Here is an 18,148-nt window from a genome sequence, read left to right on the forward strand (position 1 = left end):
GTCCGTGAGAAAGGCGCGAGAAGGTGAGGCAACTCTCCGTAGGCAGAGGCGTGGCCAGTGCTTCAGGTGAAAGAGCGGGCGGCTGCATACCGCCAAAGATATTCCGTATCAATCATCCTGCCATTCCTTTTCTAGTCAGACACTCATCATTCAGTGGTGAGACAAAGCCTTCGAAGCGATTCATCAACGTCTGCGATAGTTCACCAGTCTCTCATCAACGGTTCCTGCTGGCTTCGACATATTACTGTTCCGTGCTCTTGGAAAGGCTGCTCGAGCCTGATGGTCATATGTATTGTGAAACGAATATTTATTGAAGTCGGAAGGCAGGATTAACAGACGTTCAAGATACTATAGCAATTGAATGCAATCGTTACTTGGAGTGAATACTCTCGTAGTTTCGATCAATTCAGATAGCCAATGGAGAAACTCTCTGTTCATTAGATGTGTACAGCAACCGTAAGACCGGATGTTGTACAATGGTAGCAAAGAGACGCGATGGCGCAGCAGGTGGGGGCATTGTAAGTGGTGTTTTAGAAAGGTAAGGAATGCTTAGAGAGACACAAAGACGAATAATCAGATCCGCAACAGCAGTCGAATCGATGGCATTAGTCGTATGGTGATGACGAGCAATAGACGAGACTGATGGTGAGATGAGCTGCGCGAGACTGATGGAAGTGCAAGTCAATATGACTGAGTATGTTTTAATCTCAGTAATTTTCTAGTGCTGTGCGTGGAACACGATGTTGAAAAATTGCTCATTCACTCATGAAGTCACTACGACAGCATCGAAACGGACGCCAGCCTTGCACTTTTGTCCTATCCAGCACCTTCCCTTGTATTCCATTTCCTCTTCTAGCGACCAACAACATGAAGCTCGCCTTGGTTCTCGCCATCGCCGCTGCCACACGTTCAGTCACTGCAGGAACTATCAAGACTCCTTCGCCATCCACACGCGTCTTCAACAGCAATGTCAGTGGCACATCCCCAGCTTTGATCAATCGCAAATCGAACAAAGATCGCCCTACGGTCGCTTTCTGGGATGATGATCACGCTACAGAGGTGGATTGGAAGAAGAGCGCAGCCAAAGGGGGGGCCCTAATGTGCGCTCTCGAGGGCTCCGACCAGGTTGCAGGTCGTCAAATTAGAGACACTCGCGAACCCCCGTCTGCCGCGAGTCGGTACAACAGCGATCTCAAGACTGAGCTTCATGACTGGTACTGGCGAGAAACTAACCCATCGACGTTCAGCTGCAGTTTTTCTGAGCACTGGCACCTTGCGCACGCGATGCGGTCACTCGGACTGGACGGAAAACCAGCGTCAGAAGGCGGAGACAATCAGTGCTACAGGATCGAACATTGGAATCCAGAGAAAAGGAACGACAAGGGCAACCAGATTCCGGCCATCAACCAGTTGTACAGCGTCCCAGGTCACGACAAGCAGTACCGCGTGAGTCTCCTTTCACATAATAATCACATTCTCGCTAATATCTGAACAGGCAACGAAGGCACACTTCGAGTTTGGCATCAATACCAAAGGCGGCGCCATCTATGGTCTTTTCCTTGAAAGTGCTTTAGCCTCTGCTAAGAGCATTTGGGGCGGTGGTACAAAAGAGCCGAACCGAGACGATCTTCCCCAGCTCCGTGCCTTTTCAGACATTATGTGGGCGTTCTGGGTTCGCAATAACCCAAACGTCAGGAACATTCGCTACTTCTTCATGATAGGCATCTCCAACGACTTGACCAACCAGATCATCGCTTCTTGTCTACGTGATGCTGGTGCCGAGCTGAGCGAGTGGCCTGGAACTAGCTTCTCTACTACTACAGACCAAGGTCATGCGCTTCTCGGTAGGTTTCCTCTAACACCAACAACTGATTCCAAAGACTAAACAGAAGAGGCTCCCCTAACGGTGCTACCTTTGCATATTTCCTCATGCAGCACAAAGCGCAGCTCGGCCAGAAGACTATCACCAAGATTACCGTTTTCAGACCAGAAACTGATGACGACCTCAGCTTCGTCGACGCTTCTCTTTGCTTCCATGTGGCAGATGGTCCACAGCCACCGCCTGACGATGCTGCTATGGCAGCTACCGATGAAATGGGCGCTCGAATTGTGCAGAGGACAAGTTTGAGAGATTCGAGAGATATGAAAGGAACATCAGTAATCAGTATGATCAGGGTACATGAAATCTACATATAGCCGATGACCAGCATGGTTGCAAGTAGGACAATAGTGTGAGCGACCATGCCATCGAAGCGCGCTGTGCGGATGTCAAGACAGACAGCTAGAAACCGTTGTTGTTGATGCAAGCTTGGCCACATTTCTTCGCCTCATATTTGATTGGTCCGTGTACGATGTAGGATACTCCTGACTATCTCGAGATGGGCTCAACGTGGCGAGCAGGATGCGAGTAGGATGCGATAAGGTGAAGCCCGCAGCGGCGCAGCCCGCACGGCAATGGGTCCATGTGGGGTCTTACGAGGTTCCTTCCGGCGCATCTGGCTCGACGCGCACAAGTGCATCAATGTCTTCAACTTCCTGATCCGTACGTACGCGCCTTCCGTCAAGCTGTCGAATCATCAATCACTTCGATATCTCTACGGCGCCTTGTTTTATTCTCACCCAGGCGATACGGGGAGCGTTCCTGGCACCGCATCGCCCAAAGACTACCGGTCGATCATTGCGGGTAAGGCCGCTTCCGCTGGAAGGCGTTCACTGAGGCGTATCACGAAGCTGCTCGATCCGGTACTTCGCTAGCCTCGAAGGGCGTGGGAGGCGATGGACGTTGCGCACCCTCTGGTCGGCCAAAGCGGGCATCTTGCTGCAATCCAGCCTCTATGATCTTCACTCGTGTGTAGCGCGACCCTTGCCGATACGATGCACAGCTATTGCTATAGGCGGAACTTACTATCGACAAGGCACTAAAGGACGAGGTCGACTATGCCTTCGATCTTTGCCAAGAAGATGAAACGCCCGAATATGGCGCCATGAGGGGTCGGCCAATCAGAGCAGCCGTAGCAAAGCTCCTATCTACTAGACGTCTTTTCGATATTACAAGCGATAAAGGTCTTGGCTCTTGGCATCGGAATGTATGTTCAATTGGGAAGGTATGGTAAAGAGGTGTGTAGGGGTTCTCCATCTACGATTCGTCCGTGCGGGGTGATGGCCTAAGGCTGGCACATGATCCGAGCGACTTTCTAATTCCATACTACTGGAGTTCTTCGATATCTCTACCTCCTTCCTCTTAGGCCACTGGCATGGTGTAGCGTAGGGGTACATGCAGTCTGCTCAGTTTCCTGTCAACAAGTGCTGTTTCGATACGAAGTCACGCCCTGGGTTCGATGTCTTGTCAGGTGCCTTTTGGGGATTAACACGATGGGATAGGTGTCTTGTGAGGTGCCTTTCGGGGATCATCGTTCCGATGCTGCTGAAACACGTAGCGATACCTCATGGCCGATGAGGAAGGAGATCTTTTGGTTGCCGCTGATGCAATTTGGATCTCTTATGAAATGCCTATTACGGACTACCTTTCTGATACCGCTGGATCGCGTAGCAACACCGTGCAGCGGATGAGGAAGGAGACTTTTCGTAGCGCCGGATCCAAGTTAGGGCTCTATCTTGGATGGTGATGGCCAGGGCATGATGCAACTCACAACGGCGAAGCTGGACCAAGTATAAGTATAGGTGTGTGTTCTCGTCCAAGTTGAATCACTCCATCAGTGCAGCAGACTCATCTTCTTAGGATCTCGCCTCTGCAACATCGACACCTCGTCTCTTCAGTCTTGTTCTCAACACCATTGCCATGGAGCTCACCGGATTCCTCGCTGCCCTGGCAGTCTTCCTGCCTATCGTCTACGGCGCCCCTACCACGGCCGCCAACAGCCTTCACCCCGAGATCCTCGCCGCCATGAAGCGTGACTTGGGACTCGACGCTGAGCAGGCCCATGTTCGTGTTGCTCGCGAGCTCAAGGCCACCGAGGTCATCGAGCAGCTCCGTACCAAGGCTGGCAGCTCCTTCGGTGGTGCCTGGCTCGTCGATGGCGAGCTCAAGGTCGCTGTCACTGACGAGGCCTTGACATCCGATGTTACCACTGCTGGTGCCACTGCTTTGGTCGTTGACACTCCTCTCTCCAAGCTTCAGGACGCCCAGAAGGCACTTGACAACCTCGACATTGAGTCGGCCCTTGGCAAGCGCTCAGAGGCTGCTACCGGAATTGCGTCATACTATGTCGACATTGCCGCCAACAAGCTTATCCTCGAGGCCCTTGCCGACAGCACTGCTCAGGCTGAGGAGCTGGCCAAGCAGGTCGGTCTTACTGAGTCCGAGTTCGAGGTCAAGACCGTTGAGGCTCTGCCAACCACCTTTGTCACGGTCAACGGTGGTGATGCCTACTACATCAACCGAGCTGGACGATGCTCTGTCGGCTTCTCTGTCACTGGCGGTTTCGTTTCTGCTGGTCACTGCGGTAGTGTTGGCAATACCGCCACTACCTCATCCGGTACCACTATTGGAACATTCGCTGGATCCGTCTTCCCAGGAAGCGGAGACTACTCTTACATCCGTGGTACCACTGGAAACACCTACGCTGGTAGGGTCAACAACTACAATGGTGGCACAATCGCCATCTCAGGCAGCACCGCTGGCGCTACTGGATCCAGTGTCTGCCGCTCCGGCTCCACCACTGGTGTCTACTGCGGTACCGTTCGCGCTCTGGGAGCCACTGTCTCCTACGCTGAGGGCCGTGTTACTGGCCTCACCCAGACCAATGTCTGCGCCGAGCCCGGTGACTCCGGCGGTTCTTGTAAGCAACATCCTATACCGACTCCTCATGGTACACATACTGACTTGATTTGTAGGGTACTCTGGTTCTCAAGCCCAGGGTGTCACCTCCGGAGGCTCTGGCAACTGCAACACCGGTGGCACAACCTACTTCCAGCCCGTCAACGAGATCTTGTCGGCTTACGGACTCACCTTGGCCCGTGGTTAGATTGTTCTTTGTTGCAGTCTTTGATATGGTTGTCGAGAAGGACATGGCTAGTAGGATTCGCAAGTTGTATATATCTGAATTTAGTTGCAAGCCATTTTGTCTCACACTTTGAAGCTTCTGTGATGCTGTAACGCATGACTACAAGCATACTTGTCCTAGCAGAAATTGATGACTAATGAGATTGCCTCAGGGAATTGTTGCTGTCTCGAGAAGCCATTGTCTCTCAGGAGCGGTAAGTGAAGTAAGAGACGCGGTATCTGAAATCACGGGCGAGCATCTGGATGGTGACGTTAGATTTGGACGCGTTCCTGGAATCAGGCTGGCGATTCTCTATTCACCCACCGCCCGCTGATCGCATGCGAAGGTAAAGAATCTCCCTAGCGGTTATTGGTTGTTCATAGTGGCTTGAGTAGCGTCCTGTAGGATTAGTGTTCTGTCCTTGTTTACATGGTAACATGTGTATCGGAACGGTCGGCTTCGCGTTGTTATGGACAGAAGGCGATCTTATCGATAAAAGTGCGTCATTGGCCCAGATAGGAAAAGTGTTTCGACCGCCTTTCATGAACTGTTCCCACTTGCCACTTAGAAGGATTACGAGTACACCAATGTTCCCACGACGAAAAACTGGGTACATTTCGTTTAATCGACTACTATGCGTGCGTTGTTACAGTCGTTCAGGGTTCTATCAACAACGAGCCTGCTAGTCGGCCGCGAGTGCTCGGAGCTCGAAGGATTCCTAGTCAGGCCCACAGTCTTTACATATGTCGCGCTTTCATGTATCCTTGTGCTCATCTAAGCCGCTCTTGGTCTGCTGCGTTTCTTCAGTCTTGATGTTGCTGACAGATCTTATTTCTCTTAACTTCTGGTAACACGCTTCAAGCATTGGAAAAGGCGATTTCACAGACCTTTTCAAGGGATGTTAGAGGGTACACCATAGATGCCGAGATTATCGCCTTCGGAACTGTCGTAGATGTCTTACCAAAAAGAAAACAAGCTTCTTCGCATCCGTGATGATAGAGTAGATGCGGTAGTGATAATGGCACGTGCTTCGTAAGGCTCATCTGAGGTAAAGCAAGACAGAATAACAACAATCAGTAATCCACCTCGCAAGGCAGGTTCTCAAAGGCCGTACATCCATGCGCCGAGGCCCGGAGTAGCAAGTTCAAACAGGACCCGAGTAAACCGCACATTTGCGCTATACCGAATACAGCCAACACAGCCACCCCTTCGTACTGTTGATTGGTCAGAACCCGTACTCGGGAGAACACACGATTCGGCTGTCTCACGACTGTTGGGCCTTTCGGTTGCTGATCGGAAAAGATGGGATCAATTGGATGGCAGTGCTACGAGGCGCTATGTATGTACACGCGGCTCCAATGCGACTGCGGCTACATGTACTTTTGTTGTTGCCTGGGAGATGGTGCAACAGCTATATACTTCATGCTTGACTTATCAGGCTGGTAGGCTCAATCTCTTTCCATTACACAGTATCGTTCATCTCTATCAAACTGCAACACTGTTCACCCCGACCTCCATCCAGAAACCCTGAAAGTACACTCTATAAGAAAGATGGCTGCGGTTCAAGAACGCACTCTGCGTACCCTTACTCTCTTTACCAGCGTACTCGCAACACCTCTTCTCATTGCTACGACGATCATATCCCTCAAGTCTAACTCCTGGTACAATCACCGCGATGTATCGGCATTCTGCTTTGGCTATATTCCACTCGCTATGACCGCTGTTGCGTCTGCTGTGAGCATAATCCATCAACGAAGGCGTGGTAGTGTACCAGGACCCAAATTCACACTTCTAGACGGATTGGCGGGTATCACGTATCTGGCGATACTCATTCCGATTTGGGCGGTCGAGATTGGTGAGTTAGGGGCGCCAGGATATGGTCTATTGACTGGATATACAACGGCTCCTATGATCGTCAACATGTAAGTTCTTTTGAGGGCCAACAAGCAGGCCATAAGCTAACACATTATTAGGTTTGTTCACTTCTACTTCTTCGCTCACAAGTCTCGATCAGTGTGGGCTTTGTTCGCTGCTCCACTGGTGCACGAATGCCCTAACTGCCACAACAACTTCACAGTGGGCGCCCAGCAGATCAAGGAGGCAAGCAAGGGTGGAGAGCGATACACTCTGTTGCGTGGAGAGGACTACCTTGATACTGATGCTGATGCGGAGCCATACATCGATGCAAGTGTCAGACCTTCTGAGGAGCAGCTACGGCCTGAGTGTGACGTCAAGGACGAAGGTAAAGGGAAGTCCATAATCGATGTATGAGCTGGGGCTCAGTCGAGTGAGTGTGCGACATCTGCACTAGTCATGGGCCACAACACCTGGGTGTGGAGAGGAAGGGAGGGAGGGTTTGTTCAGTGAGACTGGGCATGGTAAGAGATGATGCCCATACATGAACGTAGTGGTCTGTTAAAAATCTAGAGGGATAAGTTCGGCGTCATGGCGCTTGATGCATATGAGAAGAGTATAGGACTTTCTTTTGCTCAGTCTATGATGGTACTCTGGCGCCGGCGGCTGACATATATTCATGTTGTCATCTCAATTTCGTCTATGTACACATTCTCTCTATTCCAGGCGCCTAAATGTTTCTTTGTACATAAGCCATCGACTTTTTAAGCGTATAGCGTTGGGAACCTCTCTCCTTGATCCCACTAGAAGTTGCAGAGTTAGCAAGAAATCTGTTTCAGCACCAGTGCAAAACCTACGTGCTCGACAATACATCCGCCCTCCCAACGAAATCGGTCAACAACTTCCCCAAAACTCCCTGTTTGGTAATTGAGCCAGCTTTGCGGGTACTCAAAAGCTGTACGTAACGGCGTGATGTTTTGCGAAGCCCAAATTGGGGAAAGAATGTTCCAGGCGGAGTCAGATCCATTCTGTGCGAGGGGGTTGTGGTTCTATTCATGATTCAATTAGTCGTCGATGATCCTTTTGTAGACGTCACGACTCTCTTACAATATAGTCTTGCGAGATGTATTTGAATGCCTCACTGATATCTTTCTTGTAGATAAAGGCTTGGGCAAAGGCGTCAGCGCGTTTCGCAGTCTGCTCTTCGGTCGTGTTCATCGCGCGCACGCATGGTGCAGGCTTTGTAGGACGTGCCTGGCGTGCTGCCAGTATGTCTGATCTGCTGTGTAGCTCGGCTGGAGCAGCTAGGACGGCTAGAGGTGCAAGCACTGCAGAGGCGAGGATAGTGAATTGCATGTTGAGGACAATTTTGAAGTAGTGTAAAGCTAGGATATCAAAATGGGAAACGATGCACAAGCCAAAGTACACTTATATCACAAACATGTACCTGAGTATCATCGCTATACCCTGCACAGACCTGCGATCAGATTAACGCCAAACTGACAATTTACGGCGCAATCTCCTAGATTAATGCGCCTAGCTGCCCCACCGGCTGTATTCCGGGGTAACATTCGAGGCGCTATCGCCATTTGTGGTATCCAGCTTCGTCGTGGCCTTGTTATGTTATCGACGTCTTGTGTAGGGGTCGGCAGTTGTTGTGGCAAACGTATCTGTAATCGAGCTCGTTTGTAGGGCTAGGAAATGGGCAGGTTCAGATAGAAGGGGACGCGAATTTGACCGAGGCTTGATGACGCTGGCGCGCGTGTGTGGGGCCAAGAACTCTGGAGAGCTGACTCAATCAACGCCTGCACGTTCGCCGCAGAACATCAGATAAGTGCTCTGGAGCGAAAGCCGGAAGGTCGATGGCTTGGACTCCTGAAACCAGTCTGACCGACGCTCCACAACCCCTTGGCCATGTTACGATACGCGCGTAAATCCCCCGAGACTCTACCTAAGTAGGTACTGGCCACCTGCACTATGTAGGTATCTCCATAACGACATCACCAAGTACCATCGGTCGTTGCTCTTTGACCGATAGTATGTGCAATACGGAAGCATTGTGTCTACCGTCTTCTATTGCGCTACTTCAAACCAGCTCCAAGAGCATCCTCTTTAGATTCACTGGGTAGGTCTTGTTCTCCAAGCCGGCTGCTGAATTCATGCTTGTGTACCACATCTGCTATGGTGATTTCTAGGCACACTACCTAGGCAGTCCCTGGTATACGCTGACATACCGCATCAATATGAGTTGCTCTAGGTTGCGTAAACATTTCCTCACCCCAAACGCCACCATAAGCATCCTGGCTTCGACGACCACCACCTTTGTCGCCGCGCTACCTTGACCAGTATTCAGATGCTGTGGTCACATTCATCCTCGTCCATCATTTCAACGTCTCTACTTGCCAACCTAGACATGGGCTTCGATCGCCCTCGAAGCTTCCCGCTGTCCGACGCAACCGTAGTTGCAAAACGTTTGCAGCCTCTCTTTGACGATTGCTACCTTCTTGCACTGCACCTCCGCGGTATCCTTGACAAGGTTCATTCCCTTGTCCCGTTACTTTAAACCATCGGAGCTCCGAGTATTTTGCTTCCGTTGCTTCGCGCTAGATAAGAGATGGGCGGGTTTATATGGTTCTCCATAACTTCTAATGCTGCTTCGGAAGAAATCACGAGCCTGTATACGTCAGGAAGACAAACAACGACCGCATTACAATCTTCGTCTTCTGCGAGTTTGCGGTATCAAAGGTGTTCATGTACTCATTTCAATCGTCATGAAACTCTTGTTGGGTTTTTTGGGGCCTTGACTGGCGTTGTTCGTCGTTCAACTAGGAATGTACACCCTCACTCGCCTCTCTGGCTCTACGTTCGATTTTTCCAAAGGCTACCTTGCCAGTCTGTAGCCTCCTCCGCTTAAAGTTTTTAGATGACTGCTGGCACTTGGAAGGCTCGACTTGCTTCTTGGGTGTTGGTGGTGGGTTGGGCAGCTCTTGCATAGCGCTGGCGACCACCGTCAGCGTTTCGGGTACTTTTGACTTGCAGCATCCTACCTCTGAGCCTTGGTAATGATGGTATCATGGCCGAACATGCTTGCGAGTTTTAAAGCGGAGAACACGCTCTCTGAATTATCTTAGTAGATCAGATGATGTTCGTGCGGTGTCAGGCAGAAGGCATTGCGTCGCAGTGATCAGCGAAGTGAACGTGAAAGAGAATCGTGGAACCGGCACACCTACATACTTCAAGTCTATCTCGTTCCATGGCTAGAGCGCGGAGATAACACTCAAGGGTTTGGCTTGTTCGCATGACAGGACGCTACGCTATCCGTGGTTAGTAGCCGCGAGAAGCTTCAACAGGGGTCGTGCGAGAAGCGACCATGTACCTAGGTAGTATTTCCCCGCATGACGAACGCGCGCCAACTTGCTATTCTATTGCGGCTCCTTCGTCTCTCTTGCAAGATGTCTCAGAAGCAAGCGACCTACTTGAGCTTCGCTCCGTTCGACGTTCCACCGGGTATTCCCACATCGGCGCGTGTTTGACGCTGGCTTGTTGGCGCCAACCGCTGGATCACACCCGATTCCCACCCGGGCGCTTAGCAGACTACATTATTGCACAATGATCTCGAGAGCTCGACAAACCCACTACGTCGGTACCACCTTGGGTCAGAAGTGGAATGAACATTGCTGAGCCGCAATGTATTTACGCACAGAGCCGATGCAGGTACAGGTTGGATATTATACGTGCATGATTTAAATAGTCTGCATATGTCTACTTCTCAAGTATGTAGATCTTGTGTTGAGTTTTGATTGTCGATAGCAATGAACCCAATGCCGGACCGTCTTGTGTCCCCGATCGGAGTGTTTGCTCATGCTCGGCCTGTAGCTGATACCCCAGCTCCATGCACAGGTTAGATATCAAGCGTACATTATGGATTTAGGCGACTGACAAAGTGGCAAGCACAATCGCCGATGGACCAAAAAGGGAGCTGGCTTCCATCCACCTTTCAATGGTATTTCCTGCTGGTTCTGATGATAACCACCGCCACCTTAGGCATCGCTATAACACTCCTGATTTGGTACTCCCAACATCATTACGGCATTGGTACAGATAATGGATCCTCTGCGATTCTCTTTGGATGGCGCTTCACACCAACCCTGCTAGCGGTGTTATACACTCAAATGACAGTTATTCTGTTTGAAGACGCGAAGAGAACGGAGCCATTCGCAAGATTAGCCCAGGCACCTTCGGAAGGTGTCAGTGCCTACGGTACAGTGCTTCAGACGCCGAGAGCATGGTGGGCTATTTTTCTGGATATCATATTCAGACGAAAGTCGGTTGGTAAAACCAGCTGGTGTCTTGTCTGCACCGCTTTCATCAACGTTATGGCTCTCCTCGCTATATCTCCGTTGTCCTCCGCACTTCTTACATCTGAGCAAGTTGTAATCACTAAGGCGCTTGACCTTAGCAAGACCGTCCCTAGGGCTGACTCCCAACTACCAATCGTCGCAAACAGGGAAACCTACTTCAGAACAATGTCTTCATTGATGAGAAACCTATCTACTTCCGTATGGATCGAGGACACTTCTATCACCCTTCCGTTTTGGCCATCAACGGATACAGTGCAACTCGGTCCGAATTTGGTATCTCAATTCAGCTCCTGGACAGCAGAGACGACGATACTCCATGCGGACCTAGAATGCCAGAATATGGCACTAGAGAGTGCCAATCTTGAGCCAAAGGGATACAAAGCCTACGATGTCATGGGTCACGGACCGTACAAGGGCACGGAACCTATGGTAACTTATGTCCTATCCTCGGACGATGGCTGCAGATACGAAATGAGCCTTCATCCTGCAGCCGACCTAGCCCTGAATGGAGGGCTAAAGTGGTCAAACACTTCTACGCTTTACGTAGATGCGGATGGAGTACTGCCTATTGGTAAAATGCCCTTCCCTGCCAACGTCTCTTCAACTAGTCCATATGCACGCCACAACGCTACCAGACAATGCGCAGACCGCGACATCATCATCCTGAGCACTCCGTGGACAAAGGTTTTCGAAATAGAGATGAGTGGGGCCGCAGGAAGTGGACTCGAGCTCAATCTGACCTACGAACGTTCGCCTGACTTCCGCATGAAAGCATTGCTTTGCCAATCTCAATACTCTTTGGAGGACCGTAACATTACAGCTTCGATAGGAAATGGGAAAGAGTCGAATATCACATCCATACGATCTGACAACATCCACCGCGAGCCAGTTACGAAGGCACTGATCGATATTCCTATGTTCGAATCCATGACACTACGAGACACTTGGAAAGATTACTTCAACGCCGCAGGCGTAGCGACAGACGCGGAAAGTGCTTTTGATGGATATGAGGGTCCTTACTCGAATGAGAACCTTACAACTCCCCAGCCATCATTCTTTGGACTTGGTCCGCTGCTTGGCGCCCTTTATACGTTCAACGTTACCCGAATGTTAGATGACGAAGCATTCATAGCTGAAGCGGCAAGAGTTAAAGGGCGATTCTTCACGGAGTGTCTTCGTGAGGCTCTCAGCGATACGGGTGCAACTGCTATCAGTATTGTCAAAGGAGAGGCAACTACGACTGAAGATAGAATTATTGTACTCCGAGAGATTGGGATCGCCTTGGCCGTCCTGTTTTTGGTGTCCTTTCTGCTGTTTGTCACAGTGTTATGGGTCTCGCGATTGTCATTTCGACCACTCGACCTCAACATGGACCCTAGTAGCTCTATCGGACATGCTATGTTACTTCGGTCCCAACCACTGCGGTCGTCAACGTTTCGGGATGGTCATCGTGCACCAAGCTATGAGTTTCATCGAACTCTGAGAAACTACACTTTCTACACGCAGAACAGTCGTTTACATACGGCAGATAGTGGTGATTGTGTAGCTACACGTAAGTTTTCAACTACTAAATAATCAGAACTGAGAACTAACAATGTATTCAACAGCTTCCACAAACTCTGAATCTTCCAGCTTCCGGCAGCCGTTAGTGATCCGCTTGCGCACGCTGCTCTCCCTTTCCTGTTTTCTTATCCTTATCCTTGTGGCTGTCCTAGTACTGAACGCATTCTCTGCCAGGTCTCGACTATCCCAGCTTGCTTTCATCTACCAAGCCGATGTGTCGAGATTGGGCTTGAGCTTTTCTACGTTCGCCCCTATATCTATTGCACCCACAGTTGTCAGTATAGTAATCGGCCTATGGTGGGATCAGTTAGATTCGACCTTCAGAACCCTTCAGCCATATATCGCGATGTCACGAGAACCGACACCAATTTCCAGTGGAGCAGGTCTGACGTATCGATCCAAAACCTGGGCTGGAGCGGCTATCAAGGCCGCTCGCAACAAGCACTGGATGTTGTTCTTAGTCGCTGTTGGGAGCGTTCTCTGCCAGATTCGTATGGTTCATCCCCCTCAATTACCAGTAAGCTTGCTGATGTTAGCTCCTTAGTCACTGTTTCGATGTCAGCGCTCTTCGAGCGACAAGCCGCCAACATATCTGATCACTCGATTCTTGAAAGGACATTAGAGCTTCGACAGATCCCGATCATCAATACAGTGAGGACCTCACCAGGGCGACTTCAAGCTGTTCGACTAGAACTACCTCCATTCAAAGTGCTCGATAGTCTCCTGCTTGACCCACCTAGAAGTTGGTTACCAGGTGCTGCTATTCAGCTATCACTCGATGGTACCAAACCTTCTTGGACTCATGATGGCTGGAGCTTCGTGCCTCTCAATCTTGCTAGCATTCTGCAGCCAAATGACACGATTAGCATACAATCCCCCAACAACGTAACGCTTACAACATCCGCTATTCGAGCTCGGCTAGAATGCGAAGAAGTGCCCGAAGTTGCCAACACTTCAACCTGGCTCATTCGTTCCAACGACACCAAATCCCTTGATGAATCATACGATTTGGAAGGCTTGAAAGATTATTATTCTTTCAATCGTACGCTTTTCTATGACAGTCCGTCAAACACGTCAGCATTTGCCACCGACGCCACGCTAGCATGTTGTTCTAACGAAACGAACGGCGATTCAAAAACAGCAGTAATAGGGTACTGGTCGCCAGTCGATGTTGAGAATTTCTCCAACGCAAACAGTCAGTGGCCAATCCCATTTGTTACGAAATGGATTGTTGGTAGGCCTCTCACAGTTACTGGGCCAGACCAGGAGGACGGACAACCGTTACTGTTCAAAGACGCACCAGATCTACAGGCCGCTCGCTGCGTGCCAATCGTCGAAACGGCAGATGCCAAAGTGGTTGTGGACCAAGGGGCCGGCACAGTTCATTCATACGAGGTCATAGGGTCTATTGACCCCGCACAATCAGCGTGGTCGGAAGTGTTTGTCCGACATGCTCTGACCTACGGGAATTCAACGCAGCATTATGATGAGGAATACGATGGGCCGTTGAACATAACCACAAGTTATGGAGTTCTATTTATGGGCTCTATGTTCAGAGCTGCAGACCCTACTCTCGGCCTAAGAAGATTCGCCGGCGATCCCACGGAGCCTCTTTACGACAACTCATTTGTCATGCGCGATCGCGAGATAGGTATGAACATGGATCTGATGACATACAGCATGTACAGTCTCGCCAAGAAAGATCCACAGGCCTTGCTCGACTATGCTATGCTCGTTGCTCACGCAAATCAAACATTCCAAACGTTTTTTCAGCACTTCATCAGCCATGGTCTCTCTCTAGACCAAGGTGGTCTTGGCTACCAAAGGATTGGTGACAACAGTACAGATATATTGGGAGCACCAGTGACACGGGACGGCAGAGCTCTGCCGCAGCGCGAGTACGTGAAACGCAACACCAATCGTACGGTCGAAGTCTTGGTATCCCGTCGAATTCAAGTCCTTCACCTGAATTCAATCGCCACGTATCTGTCAATCGCAATCATTATCTGGCTTGTAGGCACTACAGCCGTGGTCAGCTGCCTACAACGAAAATATACCAGTCCTATGATTCGCGATGTTCAACTCATCGCTGACGTACTGGTGCTCGTCGCGGGTAGCGATCAGCTTATGCGATTGGTAGAAGAACGAGGGGTAGGACTAAAGAAATCCAAGGACGTCAAAGTTATGTTGGGATGGTTCAAAGGCAGAGATGGGGAGGGGCGTTGGGGCATTGAGGTGGTTGGAGGCAGTGAAGCAGTGGAGTGGGTGGACGCTCCAAAGACGGGCTGGCATGCGCAAAGTTGCTCGAAACGACGTTGGTTCCCACACAAGGAGGCTGAGTCATAGTAGTAGAGAGGGATTATTTCGTTACAGCTACCTGCTAGGGGACGACGCTCATGGTGGTAGCGCTAAGTAGTGAATAGTACTCGTTGGGGAGTTGCTAATGTACTTAGAGTACTCGGCGTGTTCTGCCGAAATGTCCGTCTACTCCGCATGCGTCGTATGCGCACCTCATGCTTCTTCAGGAAGGGCAATCAGAATTCATCAGTTGCCTTGAGAACCGATGGTTACCGTCGAAAGCGGTGTCAACAATCTAGAATGCTATGGTACACTAAGCCGGAAGTTTCCTTTACTCCATTCCGGACGTTGGTCCTAAACCCCCCAGAAATCTCGGACCGCAACGGGTAAGATAGCCCGACACTTCCGTTGCTGACTTACATTCGTACAGGACAGTATCGAGGGATATATGTGATCGATATCGATAACGATAGATGCGAGCGTTGAGCTTCGTAAGTGTGGGGTGGACCCATAGATGAGTGGAGAAATGTGATGGTGTGGAGCAAAATGACCAACTACAGTGTTGTTCTGGAACGTCGAACTACTGCAGGACGCAAAATCCAGTGCAAATTTTGCTGGTTCTTTGGCGTGCGAATCGTTTGTAGAGCGAGCATGTTGTATGGCCGAACGGACGATGACGTTTGTGGTTCTTCAGAAGTTCGGCTTGCGCCCGACGCCCGACTGCCGTTGGTCCATATAGGAACCAACGCTTTGGTGACTTAACGGTTCCCAGGGTCGTCTTTGTGCTGCACACTGCAAGGCATCGGCAGCTTTTGGCGCACCACGAGCTGATCCGTTGCAAAGGAATGACGCAATGGATGTCGACTCACGGGCCGCGGAGGTTGGGTCTGAACGCCCAGATCTCAAGAAATCTTGGTGAGCTATGCGAACTTTCCATAGGTAGAATCCTCAACCGTGGCTCGAAACGGAGGTTTGGCTGCGTGGCCTGTGTTTGGCTTGTGCGCGGCCTGCCATTCATGACCGACCCGACCGCTGTCAGTGGCGGGAACGTCGCTCGTGCGGGTGATGCGTGACGCCGGAAGGTTGAAGTATTTGCGGCATGAATTGGTTTTGCGGACATGTTCGCTGATAGCCACTGAATGGTCTGATGCACGAACATAATGTTCATGTCGATCAGAGCGACCTGGGTTAAAAATAGCTTGCGCTCGCGACGTGATGCGCAAGGCGATCGCGTGGTCAAAACATATCAGGAGGCAGCGCAGCCGAATAAGCATGCAACCGTGTTTCGAAATGCATGTTTATCACGACTCGGTTTGAAACACAGCCCACTCGATTCTTGCGACACAAAATGAAAACAGGCTGCATCGGGTAACCTGCACAAACCTCTGTTGCAATAGTGCACCAAGTCTAAGGAGATTCGCAATGGGACGCGAATCAGCCACGCATACACCCGGAACTAGTCAAGTTCACAAAGCAAAAAGCGTCGGTGAGATGACAGCGATTGAATCTATTTTCGAACTACAAACAAATTCACCAAACCAAGACGTTTTCGCGTACAACCCCACGTCTGTATTCAAGTAAAAAGGAGTCAAAAGTCCTTGACGAAGCGAATGAATGAAACAAAAGTATCCCGCTAGCCCGGCTGAGGAGAGCTAGAACCCCAAGGTGGTATCCCGTATCGTGACTTCGTGAGAAATAATATATGCGCAAGAGAATAGAGGCGCCAACCTTCAGGATGACCAAACACACCCAATGTCGTTCCGAGAGCATGGGAGGCGTGGGGTAAGGATGGAGATGACAAAATCAAGCATGACAGGTGCGGGTCGATAACATAGTGTAAAAATGAATAGATTGGGCCTGCGACACTGTCTACCTCTGTCATTACTCGAGTTGGAACAACTCTAATCTCCCCTTCCTGATTTTTCTGGGTATATCGCGAAATAGGTATCCTGAATTATCGGCTCGAAGAATGTGCAAGAAACCAGTCCCTTAAACACTAATGCCATAATGAACAAGTGACATAAGAAGCTTATGCATGGAAAGGCTGGTGACGGCGAGCATGGTCGTGAGCGTGCCTCTTTGCGTTGACGTACTCGTACGCGGTAACGTAGACAACCTTGGTCTTGGTAAGACCCGAGTAAGGGTTCTCGTCCTGCTTGGCGGGCGCAGGGGTGACAGCGGCAGCAGCAACCTCGATATCAGCGGTGTAGGAATCTTCGTCGGAAGCGGAGGTGGAAGTAGGCTTGGCGGCGGAGTACTCGGCCTGCTTGGTGGAACTGGTGGAGGGCTCAGCGGAAGACTCAGAAGAAGATTCGTCTTCGCTGGGAGAAGAGCCGTAGTCGCCAGAGGGCGCCTCTCCACCGCACATGTAGAAGTCCATGCTCTGGTTGAGAGCGCAAGTCTTAGTCTGAACGTCATCGGGGAGGACGTAAGAGATCTTGTCGCAAGAGGCAACGTCGTGGCAAGACAGGATGGGACAGAATGTGTTGCCAGCGGATGCGACATTGACTCCAGACTGGTCACCTGCTACCAGGTAGTAACCATCCTTGCGTGCTGGGCAATCCTCGCCCTCGCAGTCAACGTACGAGACGTCGAGGTAGTTGTATTGGTACTGCTTTTCGCCTGACATCTCGCGGAAGTACTCGAGCTGAGTGATGTCGTTGCCCTTGCACTGCTTGGTCTTGGAGATCTTGATAGATACACCAGTCTTGCCGTCAGTGGATTCGGGGTAGTTCTCTGCGTAGGTTTCGCCGGTCTTGAGAGTGACCATGCCGTCTTCGGGGCATCCATCACCCTTGTAAACGGACCAGAGATGAACATCGTAGTCGCAACGGTTGATAATGCGAGCGTAGGGCTTCTCCATGTCGCAGTCTTTGTTCAAGGTGACAGCGCTCCTCAAAATCGTGGCAGAGGTAGTTGCGACCACGGCAGAGGCCGCGGAAACGAAAGTAATGAGCTGCATTGTTGGAAAGTTGGACCGGTATAAAACTGGACAAAGAGCTGAAGACTCGAAGAGATCGATCGAAGGAATGTCGGCTGAACACCTGAAAGAGTGAAGTTATTCAGCGA

The 18,148-nt window shown here is 50.5% G+C and overlaps 6 protein-coding genes across 6 annotated transcripts; 3 read left to right on the forward strand and 3 right to left on the reverse strand.

The window, feature by feature from the left end:
• Positions 1-867: 867 nt before the first annotated feature.
• Positions 868-4,985, forward strand: GT037_001087 (uncharacterized protein; the record flags this gene model as incomplete). Its single annotated transcript, XM_038926134.1, has 5 exons — positions 868-1,446; positions 1,496-1,844; positions 1,895-2,175; positions 3,740-4,799; positions 4,855-4,985. 5 exons carry the CDS (start codon positions 868-870, stop codon positions 4,983-4,985), a joined length of 2,400 nt encoding a protein of 799 aa, XP_038791990.1.
• A 1,569-nt stretch (positions 4,986-6,554) lies between these two features.
• On the forward strand, positions 6,555-7,274 carry GT037_001088 (uncharacterized protein; the record flags this gene model as incomplete). Its single annotated transcript, XM_038926135.1, has 2 exons — positions 6,555-6,925; positions 6,977-7,274. 2 exons carry the CDS (start codon positions 6,555-6,557, stop codon positions 7,272-7,274), a joined length of 669 nt encoding a protein of 222 aa, XP_038791991.1.
• Positions 7,275-7,621: 347 nt separating this feature from the next.
• Positions 7,622-8,213, reverse strand: GT037_001089 (uncharacterized protein; the record flags this gene model as incomplete). Its single annotated transcript, XM_038926136.1, has 3 exons — positions 7,622-7,660; positions 7,715-7,906; positions 7,965-8,213. The coding sequence occupies 3 exons, from the start codon at positions 8,211-8,213 to the stop codon at positions 7,622-7,624; spliced, it is 480 nt and encodes a 159-aa protein (XP_038791992.1).
• A 1,469-nt stretch (positions 8,214-9,682) lies between these two features.
• On the reverse strand, positions 9,683-9,942 carry GT037_001090 (uncharacterized protein; the record flags this gene model as incomplete). Its single annotated transcript, XM_038926137.1, has 2 exons — positions 9,683-9,854; positions 9,905-9,942. The coding sequence occupies 2 exons, from the start codon at positions 9,940-9,942 to the stop codon at positions 9,683-9,685; spliced, it is 210 nt and encodes a 69-aa protein (XP_038791993.1).
• An 847-nt stretch (positions 9,943-10,789) lies between these two features.
• On the forward strand, positions 10,790-15,998 carry GT037_001091 (uncharacterized protein; the record flags this gene model as incomplete). Its single annotated transcript, XM_038926138.1, has 4 exons — positions 10,790-12,770; positions 12,826-13,272; positions 13,326-15,126; positions 15,923-15,998. Coding segments are annotated over 4 exons (4,230 nt in total), but the record flags the coding sequence as incomplete, so codon positions are not given.
• A 1,110-nt stretch (positions 15,999-17,108) lies between these two features.
• Positions 17,109-18,041, reverse strand: GT037_001092 (uncharacterized protein; the record flags this gene model as incomplete). The annotated part of the gene is made up of 1 exon (XM_038926139.1): positions 17,109-18,041. The coding sequence occupies one exon, from the start codon at positions 18,039-18,041 to the stop codon at positions 17,109-17,111; it is 933 nt and encodes a 310-aa protein (XP_038791995.1).
• Between the last annotated feature and the right edge of the window lie 107 nt (positions 18,042-18,148).

Source organism: Alternaria burnsii (assembly GCF_013036055.1).
Source record: "Alternaria burnsii strain CBS107.38 chromosome Unknown 705, whole genome shotgun sequence".
Classification (NCBI taxonomy): domain Eukaryota; kingdom Fungi; phylum Ascomycota; class Dothideomycetes; order Pleosporales; family Pleosporaceae; genus Alternaria; species Alternaria burnsii.